The sequence below is a fragment of the Glycine soja genome, chromosome 20, assembly GCF_004193775.1.
Source record: "Glycine soja cultivar W05 chromosome 20, ASM419377v2, whole genome shotgun sequence".
NCBI classification, from domain to species: domain Eukaryota; kingdom Viridiplantae; phylum Streptophyta; class Magnoliopsida; order Fabales; family Fabaceae; genus Glycine; species Glycine soja.
The window spans coordinates 2841117-2862046 of record NC_041021.1 but is presented as its reverse complement, the minus strand read 5'-3'; the positions used below and the strand labels follow the sequence as shown (position 1 = coordinate 2862046).

General features: G+C 33.1%; 1 protein-coding gene across 3 annotated transcripts; it reads right to left on the bottom strand.

Annotated features, from left to right (window-relative positions):
* Positions 1 to 2448: 2448 nt before the first annotated feature.
* LOC114403870 (uncharacterized hydrolase YugF-like) lies at positions 2449 to 14748 on the bottom strand. 3 transcript variants are annotated; one of them, XM_028367077.1, is made up of 10 exons: positions 14432 to 14743; positions 12574 to 12668; positions 12388 to 12485; positions 12246 to 12295; positions 11829 to 11924; positions 11610 to 11699; positions 4010 to 4102; positions 3643 to 3738; positions 3020 to 3085; positions 2449 to 2832 (listed from the first exon to the last, which is right to left on the bottom strand). In XM_028367077.1, exons 1-10 carry the CDS (start codon positions 14630 to 14632, stop codon positions 2677 to 2679), a joined length of 1041 nt encoding a protein of 346 aa, XP_028222878.1. In that variant the 5' UTR covers positions 14633 to 14743; the 3' UTR covers positions 2449 to 2676. The 3 variants fall into 3 exon arrangements, with proteins under 3 accessions (XP_028222878.1, XP_028222879.1, XP_028222880.1); XM_028367079.1 differs by having other exon boundaries at positions 2751 to 2893; positions 14432 to 14748; XM_028367078.1 differs by lacking the exon at positions 4010 to 4102 and having other exon boundaries at positions 14432 to 14746.
* Positions 14749 to 20930: the final 6182 nt, after the last annotated feature.

Below are 20930 nucleotides of genomic sequence, written 5' to 3'. Positions count from 1 at the left end.
TCAATTTATATTTAAAAAAAATCAATTTCATGTTAGCTGGCTGTCTACGTCTCTCAAATATATTTTTTTTTCCTTTTTTAACTCTTCCATGCGTGATTTCCATTTAATGCCATTGTTCATTCATTTTTTTCAAGTTTTAGTCCTTGGTACGTGTGACCAAAAGTTGGTTGGGCAAAGACTAGTTAAAAGCTCTTGTACTATACTATTTAAGGTGTTTCATTTTATTTAAGAAGGAACTTACAGTATACTCCCTTAGTAATGTGTTTGGATTCCATGATTATAAGATTGATTAGATAATTGAAGAAAGAAGGAATGGTTAAGGGTTCCAATTCCTCTCACTAACAATTAGCATTGATCCGTATTTGAATACCTCTAAAATTAATTCTGACTTTCAAAATTACAGTGAAAAAGTTATTTATTGTCACTTTAGCCTTTATGGTAATTTGGAAATTTTGGAATTGATTTTGGTACAATTAAAAATTATTCAAAACACACATTAATGTTATTTTGAGGTATATTGTTGAATGTTGCAATGTATTTTGAAACTTAATCGTCATTTTTTCCCCAAAGGTAAAGGGAAAATTTATTATTTATCATAATTCATTTTAATAATTTATGAATTATTTACTTGCCTAATATTTTTAAATTACTATTAAGCTGTATATCTATAGAAAAAACTAGGTGCCGTGGTACTCTTTCTACTTTAAGAAGCTACAAATGGTTTTTGAAAAGTTCCCAATAGAACCAGTGCACATTAAAGAAAAGGTGGTTCAAAGGTGACTGTATCAATAATAATAATAATACGAGGTCACTTGTGAATTTTCTATCACTTTCTCTTTCCGCAGTGGCGTTTCATTCATGCTGTGGAACGATTTTTCCTTTGGACGTAATTGCCAATAAAAGTCAATAACAAGTTAGAATAATTTTAGTTTGACATCATGCCATGCATAGCCGACAAATCTGAAATAAATAAATAAAAACATATAGTACATGTTTTCACATAGGCATTTTTTTAATTGCAAACGAAATAGGGAAATATTATTTAGAAATACTTAAAATTTATTTGTCTCTAAATAAATAATTGAAAATATATTTAAATGAAATCATCAACAAGCATAACTTGCTTCTTGTTCACGATTTTATTTAAAAGCTTATGCAAAAAGTTGATACTTAAAATTATAGAAATTTGATCCATGTATTTTGTTTTTCTTTTCAGATTGGGAAAAAGTAGAATTTAATTTCTATGTTCCCTCAATTAATCAGAAATCATATTATAAATTACTTTTAAGTAATTATTGAAAAATCCAACTAATTTTATTTTATTTTTGTTATAAGTGGGCAACAATAAATTCTTATTTATTGATAATAGAAAAATGGTTTATATAATCAACAAATATATTATTTTCTATATAAAAAAAAATAAAAAAATTAGCCAAATCGTTACATGACTTTTTCCTAGCTACAGATACTGTGCATGATTCCTCCAATAAATTGAGGTTGGTACTTTTTTTTTTATTAAATTGAGGTTGGTACTTATTTATGCTTAGAATGATTCCTTCGAATTTCCATCCTGTCTAACACCCTAGTCAGAAAATAACTAAAGGTTAAGGTAGACAAGACAAGCATGACTCACAGCAACTTTGTATATTTTGCTATCTTTCGAGGGTCCTTTCGTCCAAATTAATGACCTAAAAAATGGGAAGAAGTGTCATTCTCAACAAAATCTTGAAGAAACAACTATTAAGAATTATATCCGAATAATACGTATCCATTGAAAGTTGATATTCCTCGATATGAATGATCTCTAATACTTTTGAATTGAAAGTTTATATGCTTCAATAAGTAAAATTCATCAACATTCAAAAGAATCGATCACTGCATAACATACCAAACGCATACCATTCAACTATGAGGCTCTACCCCTATCTATAAATCTTGTAAGGGAAGAGTATATTTCCACAAAAGGTAAAATATGTTTTCAGATTTTATTTCCAGTAAAATTTATCAATTTGATTCCTAAATTTTATATAAAAAAAATAGGGATTTTCAATATTCTCTCTTTACCATTTATAATGAGGGATAAGAATCACTATTTTTCTAAAATTCAGAGACTAAATTGATCAAAATTAAAATACGGAGACTAATACCAATTTTTATCAAAACTTTTCATAGACTAAAAACAACATATTTTACCCTTTCCACAAATATACTTTGCAATATAATTGATGGCTCCTTTTCCCAAAATGCCAACTGTTCTTTTGTCTTCTTAGATAGAGAATGACAAAAAGAAGCTCAACTTTCATACTAGAAAAGTAGATATAACACATGATGTTGATTATTGATATGATACGACGTACACACAACACAGCAAATTTTAAAAAGTATAGGAAACACCATTGCTATAATACAAGGTATATAAGTGGTATAGAATTAACATAAACACAAATCTTAAATCAAAAAAGAGAATTGATGTTTTAAAAGTGATCATGAATCATTTAAGGCATAATAAAATGCCATAGTATATTATTTTTTGTGATTTCTATTTTGTATTGGAGTATAGTTGAGAAAAAAAAAAGAGTAACAAAAAAAATTAAAAAATGCAACTAGAAATATTTAAAGTGTCTAACACGGATAGTGTCCAACACAACTACAACATGGACAGAGCATGCTTCCTTGTCATACGGGTGAAACACATTCCTTTTCTGTGTTGGTTTTGCTCTGAACAAATTCAACAATGAATTTGACAACAGAATCTGGTCTTTCAACATGAGGAAGGTGACCACAATCGGGTATTTGGCGTATAATGGCATCAGCTAATTCACAATGCAGTCGCTGAAAGAGTAAAAGTTCACAAGTCAACTGCACTCATAGTATTAGCAGGCAATATAGTCTCCTAGCAGTCAAATAACAGAAATAAAGAGAATTATATTTCAAAATCAAGATTTTCCAGCATGTCGTGTAATATCTTTTGTGTTCATCATCATGTCATAGACAAGTAGAGTGCTATGTACTAACTAACCACTGCAAGCTTATTGCTGATTATGCGATCATTCTCTCCCCAAATGATGAGAGTTTTCTGCTTTACCTGTTAAACAAATTCAGTATCAAAGCTTCTTGGTCAGGAGGAATTCAAGCTTCTTGACAAAAAAAGGTTTAAGGTGTGCCCCATTTAAACCTTATTTTTTTAAAAGATAAGCCCTTTAAAACTTGGGAAGAACAAAAATGTAAAGATGGTAAAATTGATTTAATATTGGAGATAAAAGAATTAAATGTGGAACTAAATATCAATGAAATTAAAGACATAAAATTCCATTAAACACATATTATTCTTCATCTACAGAGTGAATGATGAGAATATATAACGAATTTTATAATCAACGAATATGTAGAAGTGGACAAATAGTAGTTCGGAAGGGGGGAGGGGGGCAGAGACACAGAGTACGTCAAAGAAAATTTTCTTGGACAACCTTGAATTGTCTACTTCAAAGAAATACAATAACTCATGGAATTATCAAATGTATATGCTCCATAGGCATATTATTTCAAAGTATTCATCCATGTTAAAAGGGTATCTATATTTCAGATGCCTTCAAAATAGAGTATAACAAAATAACACTTGTGAACTTTTAATGCTGGAAATACCTTTTCTATCTGGGAGGCAACATTATAACCACCACTAGTCATAAAATCAACCGTAGCGTCTTCCCACCATGGCAATAAACAATGCAAGCGGCCAATCTATATAAGATTATACAAAGACCATGTTATCCTAACTTCATTCTGCAACATCGAAAGATGACCGTGTATGGGTGCCATTCAGTGTGATGCACTCTATATAGCTATTACATCCAATAAACCATATATTATACTTCTAACAATTTTATAACAAAAAATATATTATGTCTGGGCATGCATGTACCAAGTGGTGTGTTATGGACTTCAAAATAAATTGAAAATATGCAACCACATTTTCTAAAGAAAGTGATAATGTTAGGATCTGGCAACTCACATTAGTCCAGTCAAGGCTGGTACTGAAAGTCAAGCTAGTGAAGCTCAAATAGTTAGCATATAAGCGTAACGGAATGCTCTTCAATACATATACCTGATTCAAAATAGAGCCAATGGTGAGCACAACTTCCACCATTTTAAGACATTAGCCATCTCATGCCATCATTCTTATCTCTCCCCCGCAAAAGAAGTAAAAAAGAATTGAGAGAAGAGATTAAACAAAGCATTACTCAAGATATCTATTGCAATTACAAGGTATAGGTAGGTAAAGGGAGTGAAAGCAGGACTATGAATAATCAACAATACGCAGTTAGATTGACTTGAGAAGCTTTGATATTTAGTGAGTTGAAAAGTAACCTCCCTTTTTTTATTAACTTTAACACACATACATATATACACAATACAAGGCTTAGAGATAAGACAGCTTGATGGGACATTACAATGCTGTCTTCTGAAACAAGTTAAACATAAAGCTAGAAGCAAGCATGTACACACATAATTTAACACTTCCCCTCAAGCTGGAGCATATAAATCATATGCACCAAGCTTGGAACATATAAACTGAATCCTAGTTTCCCTTAAGGACTTAGTCAAAATGTCTACTGGCTGATCATTAGAATTGATGAACTCAGTGGTAATCTCCTTGGACAATAATTTTTCTCGAATGAAGTGACAATCAATCTCTATGTGTTTGGTCCTCTCATGAAAGACTGGATTGGACGCAATGTGGAGGGCTGCCTGATTGTCACAAAATAACTTCATTCGTGCAACTTCACAAAACTACAATTCTTGAAGAAGTTGCTTAATCCACATAAGTTCACATGTGACCAAAGCCATAGATCGGTACTCAGCCTCTGCGCAGGATCAAGCAACAACAGTCTGTTTCTTGCTTTTCCAAGAGATAAGATTCCCTCCAATGAAAACACAGTAACCTGAGGTAGATTTCCTATCAATAGGACAACCAGCCCAATCTGCATCACAATATCCAGATACTTGCATATTACCCTTGTCTTCATATAGTAATCCTTGACCAGGAGCTCTCTTTATATATCTAAGAATACGCATAACGGCATTCCAATGATCGACATGAGGACTCTGCATAAACTGACTAATCACACCAACAGCAAAGGAGATATCAGGTCTTGTAATGGTGAGATAAATAAGTTTTCCCACAAGTCTTCTATATCTCTCAGGGTCAGGATAAATATCACTCTGATCTGCCATGAGCTTCAGATTTGGATCCATGGGGCTATCAACAGGTCTGCAATTTTGCATGCCTGTCTCCTCCAAAATGTCAAGGGCATACTTCCTCTGTGAGATCACAACACCATCTCCTGACTGAGCCACCTCAATACCAAGAAAGTACTTCAAATATCCCAGGTCTTTGGTCTGAAAATGACTGAATAAATGCTCCTTTAGCTGGACAATCTTAGTAGCATCATTCCCTGTAATCACTATATCATCAACATATACTATCAAATAAACACATTTTCCAGGGGATGATTGACAATAAAAAACAGAATGATCGGCTTCACTACATTTCAACCCAAAAAGTTGAACAATATGACTGAATTTACCAAACCAAGCCCGAGGAGATTGCTTCAAACCATAGAGAGATCGACGCAGCTTACACAAGATCATACTCCCCCTGAGCAACAAACCCAGGAGGTCGCTCCATATAAATATCCTCCTCAAGGTCACCATGAAGAAAGACATTTTTAATATCAAGCTGATGAAGAGGCCAATGACGCATGGCAGCCATAGCAAGGAACAAACGAACAGTAGTGATCTTAGCTACCGGAGAGAAAGTGTCATAATAGTCAAGGCCATATATCTGAGTGTAGCCTTTAGCGACTAATCTAGCCTTAAGCCGATCAACCTCACCATTAGGACCAACTTTAACTGCGTAGACCCACCTACAACCCACAGTTTTCTTGCCAGGGGGAAGAGAAACAAGTTCCCAAGTACCATTATGTTCAAGAGCCTGCATTTCATCAATCATAGCCTGTCTCCATCCAGGATGACTAAGTGCCTCATGAGTATTAGAAGGAACAAAATGCGAAGATAGAGAGAATACAAAGGAAGAATATGAAGGAGACAAACGATGATAACTTAAAAAATTATAGATAGGATGAGGATTACGAGTGGATCGAGTACCTTTTCGGATGGCAATGGGCCAATCTGAATCAGACGAAGGTGAGGAAGCAGGATCCATGGCTTGAGGATTGATTGAAGAAGAATGAGAATCATGAGGAGAGGCTTCAGGTATTGGAGAACCAACTGTCTGTGTCCTGCGTTCATGTGTAAGAAGAGGTGGAGAAGCAACTTCAGTCGGATGTGGTGGAGAAGGTGAAATTTCATTGACATTTTGGTGTGAGATACCTAGGGGGCAAGGAGAGGAAATAGGAAGAACATTCTGGATGGAAGAGGAATGGTCTGTAGATGGTGAGAAAAATGGTGTATCTTCAAAGAAGGTTACATCTGCAGACATATAGTATCGTCTGGTAGATGGAGAGTAACATTTGTAACCCTTTTGAAGACGAGAATAACCTACAAAGACACACTTGATTGCCCGGGCAGAAAGTTTGTCTAAACCAGGAGAAAGATCATGAACAAAACAAGTACAGCCAAACACTTTAGGTGGAACATGGAATAAAAGATCATGAGGAAAAATAATTGAGTGAGGGATTTGATTTTCAAGGAAAGATGAAGGCATTCTATTAATCAAGAAACAAGCAGTGAGCACCGCATCCCCCCAATGGTGTGTAGGAACATGAGATGCTAACATTAGTGAGCGTGCGGTGTCAAGAAGATGACGATTTTTCCGTTCTGCTATACCATTTTGTTGTGGTGTATGGGGACAAGTAGATTGATGTAGAATGCCTTTTGAAGATAAAAGGGAAGTAACATCATGAGAGAAATACTCTTTGGCATTATCGCTTCTAAAGATCTTAATTGTTTTTCCAAATTGGTTTTCAATCTCATTTAGGAAGGACACAAATATAGGCAAAAGTTCTGATCTGTCTTTCATTAAATAAACCCAAGTACATCTAGAGAATTCATCAATAAAGGTTACAAAATATCGAAAACCAAAAGATGTAACACGGCTTGGTCACCAAATATCAGAATGAATGGTAGAGAAAGCTGAATTACATCTTTGAACAGTTTGTGGGAATGAAGACCTAACATGTTTTCCTAGTTGACAAGACTCACACTCTAGGACTCGAAGATTCTTCAGACTAGGGACCATCATTTTCAGCTTTGGTAAACTTGGGTGGCCTAGACGATTATGCAAAAGTTTGGGATTTGAAGTTGCAAAACAGGAAACAGAAACATTGGATTTCAGGTAGTAAAGCCCTCGTGATTCACGTCCTTCTCCAATCAGTCGACCCGTGCCATGTTCCTGAATAACAAAAGAATTAGTTGTAAAGGTTACTGAGCAATTTAAAGAACGAGTTAACTGACTCAATGAAATTAGATTATAGGGACATTGAGGAATAAACAAAACAGAGTCCAACTTTAATGAGGATGATAAAGAAACTTGACCGCTTCCTTGAGCTGCAACTTTGGAACCATTAGCTACAGTAACAAGGTGAGGAATTTTTGGAAACGAAATGGATGAAAAAGAGGACTTATTACCAGAAATATGATCAGAGGCACCTGAATCAAGAATCCAAGGAATGGGACCGTCAATAGATTGAGAAATACATGCCGTCGAGTAACATGGTACAGAGGAAGATGAGGCTTGACAACTGGATTTCTCAGATTTCAGCTTCAAATACTCTTGGTACTCTTCATCAGAGAACTTGGACTCTGATTTTTCTGTCTGAGCCACCTTGGCTACTTTATCAGGAAAGCCATGTAGAGAATAGCAATTCTCTTGAGTGTGGCCCATCCTCTTGCAATAAGAGCATTAAGGACGTCCACCTCTACCACTCCGACCTCCTCTACTGTTACGGCCTCCCCCTCTCCCACGAGTTGCAACCATGGCTGATGTTTCCATCGTGTCAGCTGGATTTTCTTCTTTCAGCACATGGGGCACCCGAAGCAGCCTAGTGATGAGAGAATCCATCGATGGTACTTGATCTCCAGCAAGAACTTGATCACGCACATGATCAAAATCTGAATGAAGACTCCTCAAGATAAGAACCATATAGAACTTATCCAGCTTTTTATTCACTTCCTCCAGCGAATCAGCTACAAGAAACCTCTTCAACTCTTCCACTGCAGCCCGAGCTTTTCCTATGTGTGCAATCATGTCGTGGCTGGTTTGTTTGAGGGCTGTGACCTTCATAGTTGCATCAAACAAACTCTGAATATCATTGGCAAAGATTTCTCTGGCCTTCTTCCAAAAAGAACAACATGTTTTGAACGATCTAAGGATCTCCAAAACATTCGCCTCGACTGATTGCCACAAGACAGCACATAGCTGATAATCCAGCTTCTCCCACTCAGATTTTCTGTCACTTGGAACAGTATCAATACCCTTTTCCAAATGATCATGGTATCCTTGGCCAAGGAACCACAGCTCAACTGAAGCAGACCAGGACAAATAGTTCTTCCAGTTTAGTTTCGCAGTTGTGATAATCGGAGTTCCAGAAAAAGAAAAAGTAGGTCCAGCAGAAGTCATTTTTGATCAATGAAAGAAACCCTAACGGAAAAAGGGTAGAACTAAGCACAAGCTACCACACAAGCTTGTCAAAACAGAAAACCACCACTTGGAATGCAGCCACGAGGTGCCGACGAGGCTGCTGGAGCAACTCGAACAAAATTCCGATGACGGCACGGCGGCGCGTGAACTACACGCGCCGGAAGAGACACGAAGTTGTAACCGCGCGTGGAAGCTCCGATGACGGCGCGTTTTGCAGGGTTTTGGTCGCGCTTTTCCAGCGATCCTAACCCTGGTCTCGCCGGAGAAGATGACGGTGGCGGATGGCAGCGGACGGCGGCGACTGCGGCGGGCGGTGGCGGCGGACGGCGGAACCCGCTCTGATGCCAACTTGAGAAGCTTTGATATTTAGTGAGTTGAAAAGTAACCTCCCTTTTTTTATTAACTTTAACACACATACATATATACACAATACAAGGCTTAGAGATAAGACAGCTTGATGGGACATTACAATGCTGTCTTCTGAAACAAGTTAAACATAAAGCTAGAAGCAAGCATGTACACACATAATTTAACAGATAGAAATGGGATGCATAATAATTAATTAGGCCAAACATTGACATCTATTTTTTATACTATTTATGTTGTGTATTGTATTAGTGTAGTACTACTAGCACAAACTCAAACCAATAAGGCTATTGTCTACTGTTAAGAACTTTGGGAGAACTGCACCACAAAAGCTGGCCATTTTAGTTGGAGGGCTCAAGGCCTGATTAGAATCCCATACTTCCAACCTGGGACTCTCAAGTCTCGTACCTTCCAAGTGGATCCTAATATCCCACAACGCTCTGCAGCCCCAGTGCAACGTAAGCTGGCTGGGCACTAGCCCTTTGACTAGTCCCGGGCGAACACTCAATGTTGGCATCACGACCTGGTGGAAAGCTCTGGTACCAATTGATAAGAAGTTAAAAATCTTAGGAGAAAAACACAACATAAGCTAGCTATTGTAATTGGAGGCCCCGAGGCTTTATAAACCCCACATTAGAATCCATACATCCGGTGTGGGACTCAAGTCCCATACCTTGCAACTAAATCCTAACAGCTACTAACATAACAAATTATAAACATAAATAAAAAAGATAATATTTAACACCCACTCAAGATAAAGCTTAAAATATTTAAGCTTGTTAAAAACAAGCATGCTTGAAGAAATTAACCTAAATATAATGTGGCATCCATAAACCATAGTTGGAAAGAGAATCCAAGAATGTTGGAGACACTACAAAGGCATATGCAAGAATGTTGGTTCATAAAACCCATGTGCTCCAACTTAAAAGGGTGTAGAAATAAAATCAATGAACAATGTACAATTGTATAAACAGTGATACTAATCAATTCCTATCTAGTAAAAGGGAGATTGGTATTGATTGTAGATATAAAAAAAGTATTGCAATCATGTAAGAGCAATGCTTGCTCCCAGCCAAGTTAAAAGCTATGAAGCCGATAAAAAATGTGTCCCACCCCTCCCCCACACTTGCTCACACGCACACACAGATTTCTTTTTATATCTTATCAAAATCTTTTTCTCTCTCTAACTAGCATTCCTCCACTTACCTATGTAGTCTCTTCTAATTACAATTAAGCTAATACTTAATACTAGGCCTATGGGTGTAAACTTGTAGGGCCTTTTTAGGCCCAACCTGAACCTTTTGTGTGCCCAAAGTACTATCACCACTATCAGCCAAAACTACCACTTCCTCAAGGCAGAAAGAAGGGAATGATTGCAGATACTATCAGCATCTTCCCAAGTTACCTCCTCAATTGGCTTAGCCTTCCAAGAAATGAGCCATTCAGTTACTTGTTATCCATGCTTCTGTGTCACACATGTAACTAACTTCTGGTTCAATAGGGACAGGATCATCAGTCTCAAAGCCATGGGATAGAGTTGCCTCCATGGTGTCGTAACCCAAAAGCCTTCTTAAATTGAGAGAAATGGAAAATTAGGTTGATTTAGCTGTATTGAGTGACAGCAACTTATGACTTATAAGCCACAACCACACCAAATCGAGATAAAAGGGACTGTAAAATAGAGTAAACAGCTTGGGATTAATCCTCCTAACAACCGAAACCTCCCTACAAGGCCTGAGCTTAACATAGAGAGATGTGAAACTGAGTTTATGTGTTGGAGGCCAAGATGAGAATAGTAGAAATTTGATAGTTGAAGGATGCTATGCAAGACATTGTACTAGTAGCAGCAGGGAATTGTTGACAAAAATTCTACAATGATAAGGCAGAGTAAAGAAAATGTGAATGTGGAGGAGGGGGAAAAGACAGAAGATGGAGAGGGGCAGAGACTAACAATTATTTTAGAGGGTTGGGTGGTTTATGACAGGGAGAGCAGAATCTGTCTATTCAAATCTGATTGTTCACTTTCTAGCTTACTTTTAATTCATTCTGCTCCATTTCTGTGAGTAGAACTTAGTCTCTACAAGTAGAGTTCCTCCTCCTTGAGATTTATTATAATTTCACCATATTTCAATTTGAAATTAAGTCAACAACTCTTTATTTTAGGCCAAAATAAGAAATGGCTCAATCAAAGAGGTCAAGAGCCATCCAAGGTCAATTCATTATGTTATATTGACTTACAAGATGGCAGAACAAGAATAACAGATGTCTAAGAAAAAGAGAGAGATGTCATTTCAGAAAACAAAAATGCCATATTAAATGATAGATTTACTTGAAGGTATGTGAAGAACCACAATAAAATGAAAAATAAATTAAATTTCATTTCATTTTAGTAGGATAAAATGAATTATTTCAAATAAATTATCATAGACAGAATATGAAATGATATTCTAGATAATTAAATATACACATAAATTTATTCAGCTTGGGCTAGAGAACATTGGTATAGATAGAGACATGATTTTCTAGATATTTGTTATATATGTGGCTATGGTCTAATGCTTTAATAAGTTGGAGATATACTCACTCCAGCATAGGCTGCTGCTCTAGGTAAGGTTGCTAGGTTTCCTGTTCCTTCTGCATACACACTAGCATCAATCAAAACAAGCTTTTCCACCTGAAATAATGAACTGCATATAAATGACCAGATCACAACAATATCACGTGATAGAGTTGTTTCTTAATAAAAAAAATCTTCACAAGATAGGTTAAATATTCAGAAATTAAATTATCGGATAGCACGTACAGCTTCTGGATAATTGACTGCAAAGTCAATGGCAACTGCAGAGCCAAGGCTTGGACCAACCAATATCATTGCCTTTTTTATGTGGGACTTCCAAAACTGGTAGATAAATCCAATTGACCCTCAACACATAGTGAAACAATAGGAAGTAAAACAAAAGAGGAGCAAAAGAAATTTGTCAATGTGTGGAGAAAACCATTTCTTCAGAAGATCGGCTGGTGAACAAGTCAAAGCCTATTTCTATAAATGATTTCTTACCCCAATTCATAAAGTTTGAAAAAAAAAAAGGATAGCAATTTAACAAGTATACTTTTTAGAGTTATATACAACTTTACAATAGCCACACTGGCAACGAAGCCGACCAAAAATATCATTACAAAGCCCAGGATCCAAGAGATGCATTAATTAACATTTAAGTACCTGATAAAAGTGATCACGCTTTGATACCACATCACATGAAGGAAGTTTTTCTGATGGATATAAGAGGAAAAAGAGAAGAATGCATGATTAAAATGAAGAAGGAAAGGAATGAACATAGCATAGGAGAAGTAATATACCATACCTAGATCAGAGAAACCCCAACCTAGAATGTCAACTGCCCATGTCTCAAAACCAGCTTCCTCAAGCAATGGATATGTGTATCTCCATTCTAAACATGAGCTGAACAATGAGGAGTGAAATGAAATCTAAAGGTAACTTGAGCATAAAAATGTACAAACTAATTCTGTATCTTGCATGATTTGAGCACCTGTCAAAACCATGTAGAAGGACAACTGGATTCGCCGTGTTCTGCATCGATGGCTTCACACAACTACTCATGATAGGATTTTCAGAGAACCTAACCTGATTGGGTCATATGGAATAAACAATGAGCATTTAAAAACTAGTAGAGTAGGTTTACACATATCACCAAGGAGTGACCATGAATCCATGATTACCACTTATAGGATTGACAATGTTTTTCTCAAATATTGAACAATTTTCTCAAGTGACCAAGCTCAAAATAACTAGCCAAACTTTTCTGCTTCTCTTGAAAATTTGGAAGATAAACTATATTTTGAAGGAAGAGAGAATTAAAGAGAGTTCATACATGTTAGGAAGCAAAACATCATCTAATTCGACAGGTTTAAGAAGTTAGGACTGGTTGCAAAATCTTAGGAAGCCTGGAGACCTAGCATGTGAAATAAAGACCTTCTCCAATGAAGCTATAAACTTGTCTACGCTACATGGGTGACATAAAAGAATAAGAAATCATCTACAAACATAAAAACCCCTTTTAGTTGGTTAAGAACATAGGAGAAATACGTTTTAAGAACCCACAAACATAATTATTTAGAAAAATCATTGCTACTATTTAATTTAAGAGTTGGGTGATTGGGAGGGAAATAGAAACAACAACTGTCTTTAGGACCATATTAAAATGGGTAGCGGGTAGCCTGTGAGGAACTGGATCAGAAAATAATAAAAATTAGAAGAATGGAAAGTCTTTATTGAAGATAGCACCCTCACTCTTTCTCTGGAACGAAGAATTCCAACCGAAAACAGAAACTTGAGATAAAAGGGTAACAAAATAGCATTGTAGGAACTTCTTGTATTTTATGATGTCATTGCATAGAAGGGTCTGGTCTCTCCTCACAAGAGAGATTCTACAAATTAAACTAACTTATTCATAAGCTAATTTTAGATTCTGGGGAAGCTTAATTCATATTTTCTTCTTATTTTTGTCTGCTATGAGTGTTTATCAAGAAGTTTACCCAAACAAGCGTGACTCTTCTTTCTGCCGCTTCTTTTTATAATAGGCTCTTCTCTCTGAGTCTCTCCTACTTCCTTATTTATAAGTTATGACAGACTACTACTCTCAACTTCCTTATTCATAACAGTATATAACTTCCATCATTAATTCTCCCTATTATAAAACCTCATTAACAGAGGTAGGCCCACATGAATTTGGCCTAATTCTATTTCTCCTACTGTACACCTTAACTAGAGGCCTAAGTGCCTAACATAGCCATCACCAGTCTCAGTCTCAGGAGATAATGGTATTAATCCAAACAGACGAAATTACAGTCCATTCCATCCTATTTTAAACCATCCAAAATTCCAAATTAATGTCACTGCGTCCCATTAATCCAAACACACCTGGTTCAATTTCATCATTGGATAACTCAACATGTTACCATAATGCACAAATTTCTCCAAAAGCACTCTTGAAATAAAATGAACTTCTCCATAAGTTAAAATTAGTAGAAACTCTCTCCTATAGTTTCTCTAAAAGATGATTTTTAACTTATGGGTGAGTTAAATTTAGCTTATGGAGAAGCTTATTTCATTTTTTTTTCTTTTTTTTATTTTCTTATCCTGGGAAGTGCTCCTTAATAAGCTTATCCAAATAGGCCCTACAAGCATAATGATTAATGAATGAAGAGATTCTGTGCATTTCCAAAGACCAGAGTGCTTCCACTCCCAGTCCACTAAAACCCATTGGATTAAATTGAATTAAATTAAAACAAAAATATACAGTAAATAATAAACTATACAGAGCATTAGCAACAGCAGGAGCAAATAAGAATGACGGCACATGCATAACATTATGTAAGTATTATTACAGAAACTGGAAGTCTGTGAATCCGCATGGCAAGGTTTCGAGCAAAAGGGTCTTTGATTCTGTGAACTTCTTTGGGAAGAAATGAAGGGAAGGCATCAGCTTCGGACACAACCTTCAGTTTGACTTTGGCTTTCACGGGAAAAGGCAAAGGCAAGCGAGTTTGTGAAGCTAACTGAGACAGAGGTGGGAATAGTAATAGCATTGTAATTGTAACAAGCAACTGAAGAGGGAGAAGGAGAGGCTAAGGTGAAGGTGGAGTGTGAGAGTGAGAAAGTGGATAATATGTATTTTATGTCAGGCCTGTCCCATGTTATTCCAGGTAGCTACCACTCAATGTTCATCGCTACTTTTAGGAACAACTTCACGCCAATTTGCTCGCGTGTCATTAACACGCACTTTTTTTGCTAGTACTAAATAGATTCTTTCACATTAACATGATCTGACAAAAAAAAATTTCCTTAAGCATGTGGTCATTCATTCAATCCTGGCTTTTATGTATAGAAAACATATGTTGGATTTAGAAAAATCACTCTTTAAATGACTTTTAGTACTCTAGAAGCTTAGTCTTTAACTTTCTTCACACACAAAATAAAGTCTTTCATGGTTTCACTTCTACCTTAAAAAAAAAAAATTGTCTTTCACTTCACTCCCTAAATAATTGAGACTTTTTTTACAGCAAAAATAACTTATAGATTTAAAAAAATATTTTATTTATTTTAACATTCTTTCAAATACTAGATGACACTTTTTTCATGAAAATTATATTGATACAAAGAAGTTTCTTCATAAAGAAGTGATTAATTTTCATCAAAGATCTCAAGCACGCACAAGTTAAGTATTCTTCTCCCCACAATATTTATTTCATATTCAAAGGTCAATTAAGATTTAAACCTTAAACCACTTAATTAAAAGTTAAAAGACATAAGCTGCTACTACTTATATCAAGTTAGATTACATATTTGTTTTCTTTTTTCTTTTTTAAAGGAACACATTTGTTTTCTTAGTTAATATGAAACTGAGAATTCTAATTTTTGTATTATTTTGTTTATGTTATATTATTTATTTTAATAAAGTAAGACATTATTTATTTTAAAACAAAATATTTGATCACTAAACAAAAGTTGATAAAAAAACAAAATTATAAAGAAAAAAAATTATTTTTGCTTAAAATAAATTATTAATACAAATTAATGTTAAAATATTAATTTGAAACAATGTAAGTTTATTTAATTTAAATTTTTTCAAAAAATAAGAAGGAAAAATTTGATTTAAAATAATATTAATTTATTAAAAATTTGATTTGTAATAATATAAGTAAAATCACCAAATCTTTACTATTCTTTTATCCTAAAAAATTATTATACTAGCTACTTTTTAAGATGTTAAATTATTAAAAATAAATTCAATATTAAAAATATTAAATATATCATCTCATTTTTTATATTTATCAGTTAGTCTATCAATTAATTTTATCAAATATATTTAATTAAATAAGTTAATTATGAACTTTTAACTTTTCAAATCTTGACTTATAACTTATAAACTTTCAATTAATTTTACATACACAAAAATTTATTTAAATAATAAATTACACGAACACTCCTTATTTTTTTGAGATTACACATAATTTTATGTGATCTGTTCAATTAGTATTTTCTTTTATAGTTCATATTTCGTATTGGATTTATATTTGTAGTAATCATATTATAATTAGGTTTTTGAAATGAATTCGTCAAAAAAATAATAGATCCATGATTAGTTCTTCATAATTTTAATTTTTCTATTCATATAAATGACTACTTTTTTTATAATTTACAAAACTCCATGTCATTCTTTTTTTTACAAGTTAATTGAAGAAAATAAATTTGGTTAATCAAATTTCCCCATCCCCTCACTTTTTTATTTTTTCGATACACATTATACGCAATAAAATATTATATGGTAGAAAGATTCTAAGTTGAAAAAATCTATTGATGTTTTTAAGTTATAGGATTCTTCATGAACCTCAATACGTGAACATACAATTTTTTCCGATAATAGAAAAAAACAATTATAATCTGTTAAGTTTAGAAATTAAAATACTTTTTAAAGACTTAGTAATTAAATTAATTATATTTATATTTTCATAAACTAATAGTACTATATCGTATGAATTTAATTGTGATATTATCGATATAAAAAAACTTATTACCGTATAGCTTTTACATTATCAACTTATCAAATTATTTTTCACATAATTTTTTAGATAATTATTATAAATTATTAGAAAATAAAAAAAAATTAATAAATTATGTTTTATCATAATAATGATACGAATTAGTTCCATTAAAAACGATAATTAATTTTTATCAAGAACATAATTACACACAAAATATATTTTTTTTCTAACGCGATTTTAATAAAATTGTACATATTAGGAGACATTGTAAAAGAATTAAGCTGATCACTTTATTTAAACATTTGGTTAAAAAAATATAATTTAATAAAATAAATATTTTTTATATTTTATTTGTGTTTGTCTAAATTATTTTCGCTTAAAAATATTTTTTTACTTATTTTAATAAGTAAATCTTATCTACTATTTCAAAAAAACACTTTGTATAAAAGCATTTATTTTAAAAATAAATAAATTTAAGCAAACTCACTAATTATATATAAATTAGTTGGTGACCTGTGCGTACACGCACGAGTTAGCTGATTGTTTTTTTTTATTACATAATAGGAATAAAATGAAATATAGTGTATAACAATAAAGAAACTTACTATTTATAATAATATTGTGTCTGAAACTATAAAATATTGACGATAAATTCTAATTTCTATAATCCATTTTTATATCATTTTCTTTCCCTTTCACTTTGCTGTCAAATATACATATGTCAACCTAGCTATTTCCATAAAGTAAACATGCAAAACAAAGGAATAACTCTTAACATCATTAATCCGAACAAACTTTTGAAGATTCTTCGGATAAAAAAAATGGCTACTACCAATCTCAAATAAAAAATCCCAAGGAAAAATTCTTCATATTTAAATCATTCTTTTACTTAAAGCAACAAAGACATAATGCCTGAGATCAAGCAAAATGTCCTGAAACATAACAATAATGGTTAACAGTACATAATTTGGATCCATTGATCAATGAAAAGAGCTAAAAACAAATGCTGATATCAATTAACTATACCTTTCAATTGGTCCTTCAAGGATGAACTTATCACCAAAATGTATGACATGTTTACAATAAATCATTCGTGCATATGTTATCCTTGCATATAAACTATATGCTATTGTTGTATATGAACTTATTTATAACGACATTGAACAAAGAAAGCAAGAAAAATTGGTAAAAGCTCAATTAATTAGGTACAGCTCTTCAAGTTGCAATATAGGCTTAAAATTAAATTGAGAAGTGAATTATGAAGAAAGTTAATATTTATAATTAACTAATTGTTCAAAATACATCATTCAAAAACATTTCTCAAAAATTGTAAACTACAAAAGGTAGTTTAATCAGTATAACTATTATCCCAATCCTTTTGTCTTATAATTATCAATTTATTTTCTTGTCTAATCCTTTTTATTTATTCTCTGATTAGAACATAAACCAAAAAACTATAGAAGAACAAAGCCTACATAATAATAATAACAATAATAATAATAATAATAATAATAATAATAATAATAATAATAATAACGTTTTCTTGGCTCTTTCTCTCTCTAGGAATTGCCGCCACCTCTTTCAAAACCAAAGAATTGAACAAATAATAAAAATAATTTTAACATTTATAATATAAATGTTTACAACAAATAGAAATCAAACAATTGCAGATAAATATGCAGCGAGTATAACAAAGCATGAAATAATTTTTTTAAGAAAATTAAAGTGAAAAAATAAGAGGAACACTAACGTTTCCAAATCCCGTGGTTGCCCTGACCTACTCATGGTGGAGAGAAGAGATCACAAAAGCGAATAAAGAACGAAGAAATATGAGAATAGCATGACTGCAATTTTAAAGAAGAAAATGAAACACAAATTAATAAGAATGAAGAAAGAAGACATAAATCTATAGTAGAATAACATGAAATTTGAAGTTGAAGTACTCTCAAATAGCTAGAACCTTCCATCAAAATAATAAGCGTCCTCAATTGAGGTGCTATTGATAATTGAGGTCCTCAATAATAAGCGTACACAAAATCAAGTACCTGTCAATTATCACCTACTTGCCATTGATAATGTGAACATCCTCAATTACACAAAATCAAGTGCTGATATAAATTCAGGAGGGGAAAAAGAGGAAGACCGTGAAGAAGACACTGATTTGAATGTCCTTTTGCAGTTATACAATCAGATTCCCAAAACATGTTTGTCTTAAAACTATGTGTTACGTATATAACTCACATGCCTGAATGCTATTGCAGATATTCAAGAACCAATTTGTCACAATCCTTGAGTCCATCCACATTATAACTGGGGCAAGAATAATTATATATCATCAATCCAATCAAGCAAAATGAAAATAAATTCAACAACAACTTTAACAGATCAAATTTGATACTAGATTTTGATGTGTGGGTGCCTGATATCCATTTGATGCATTTCTAGCAGTAGTGCTCAGGGAGTAATAGATTCCTTAAATCAAAAGCCAAGAGAAAAAGGAAAATGCAAGAAAAAAAACCGGCATTATCAAGTATGCTACTTAAGCTAGGCATGATATCTTATGTATAGGCATACACTAAAAAGGATCGTACGCACGGTTGTTTAATTTTTTTATCGAGCAAGTATTGTAATTTTTTATTGCATGATTCCATTGCTCCTTTTTCTTGTAAGGTATTCACCACTTGAGGCATAGAAGATGTTTTTTTGACCAATGGGTACATAAACACATATTATATGTTGTCCCTGTTAATTGAGAATAGTATATGATGGTCTGTACTCAAAATAGTGAACAATTATGAACAAACAAGAGCAGTTTATTAATCATCATCCTACGTAATTTGTCATCAAATGAAACAGAAAACAACCTAGTTTTTTGTATTGAAAAAAAAAACCAAACACATAAAATTAATAAACTATATAGAAAAATTTAATAATAAAAAATAGAAAGGTCGATAGATTGAGTACGTGATAGTGTTGGAAATGGAATAGAGCATGGAAATTTTTTAAAAAATTAAATTCAAGTGAAAAATGAGAGGAACATTAATGCCTTAAAATCTCGTGGTTGCCCTGACCTACAGATGGTGGAGAGAAGGGATCACAGAAGAGATAATGTCATGTATTTTTGTCATTTGTAACATATAAAAGGAAGAAAAACATGATAAAAATGATAGAAAATGAAAGAAAAAATAGTTATCTTTGACTGATATTGCACCTCCCGTTGCACATTCACTCAACAAAGCAACAATTGATTTTCTGATCAGAAAACAAACTAAGAAACTATAGAAGAATAAAGACTACATAATAATAATAATAATAATAATAATAATAATAATAATAATAATAATAATAATAATAACCTGCACGAAGTGAAAAGGTGTTAACAATCAACAAATATGTGAAACGCAACATAAACAAGCAATTTAATGAGCTAAAAACATGTATTCAATCAATTATGTACTTGCCGAATCCCCAAAACAAAAAAAATCAGCTAGTGTAACAGAGCATGAAAAATTAAAATAAAATAAAATGGAAGTGAAAAATGAGAGGAACACTTACTTCTTCAAATCTCGTGGTTGCTCTGACCTGCTCATGGTGACAAATTTGAATCACGGGAATGTCCTAGGCAACACCCTAGCATAGTCATGGTGACCGGACTTGAGTAATAATAATAATAATAATAATATGAAAAATTAAAATAAAATTAAATTGAAGTAAAAAATGAGAGGAACGCTTACTTCTTCAAATCCTGTTATTGCCCTGACCTGTTCATGGTGACAAATTCAAATCACGGGAATATCCTAGGCAACACCCTAGCATAGTCATGATCACTTGACCTGAGTAATAATAATAATAATAAGATGAAAAATAAGAATAAAATAAAATTAAAGTGAAAAATGAGAGGAACACTTACTTCTTCAAATCCCGTGGTTGGTCTGACCTGTTCATTGTGACAAATTTGAATCACGGAAATATCCTAGGTAACACCTTAGCATAGTCATGGTCACTTGACTTGAGTAATAATAATAATAATAATAATAATAATAATAATAATAATGACAATAATAATAATAAACTGAAGAGGGCTTTGCTTATTATTCAATCAATTATGTACTTGTCGAATCCCCAAAACAAAAAAGATCAGCTAGTGTAACAAAGCATGAAAAATTAAAATAAAATCAATTTGAAGTGAAAAATGAGATGAACGCTTACTTCTTCAAATCCCGTGGTTGCCTGACCTGCTTGACAAATTCAATTCACGAGAATATCCTTGGCAACATGCTATCATAGTCATGGTCACTTGACTTGAGTAATAATAATAATTATAATTATAATAATACTAATA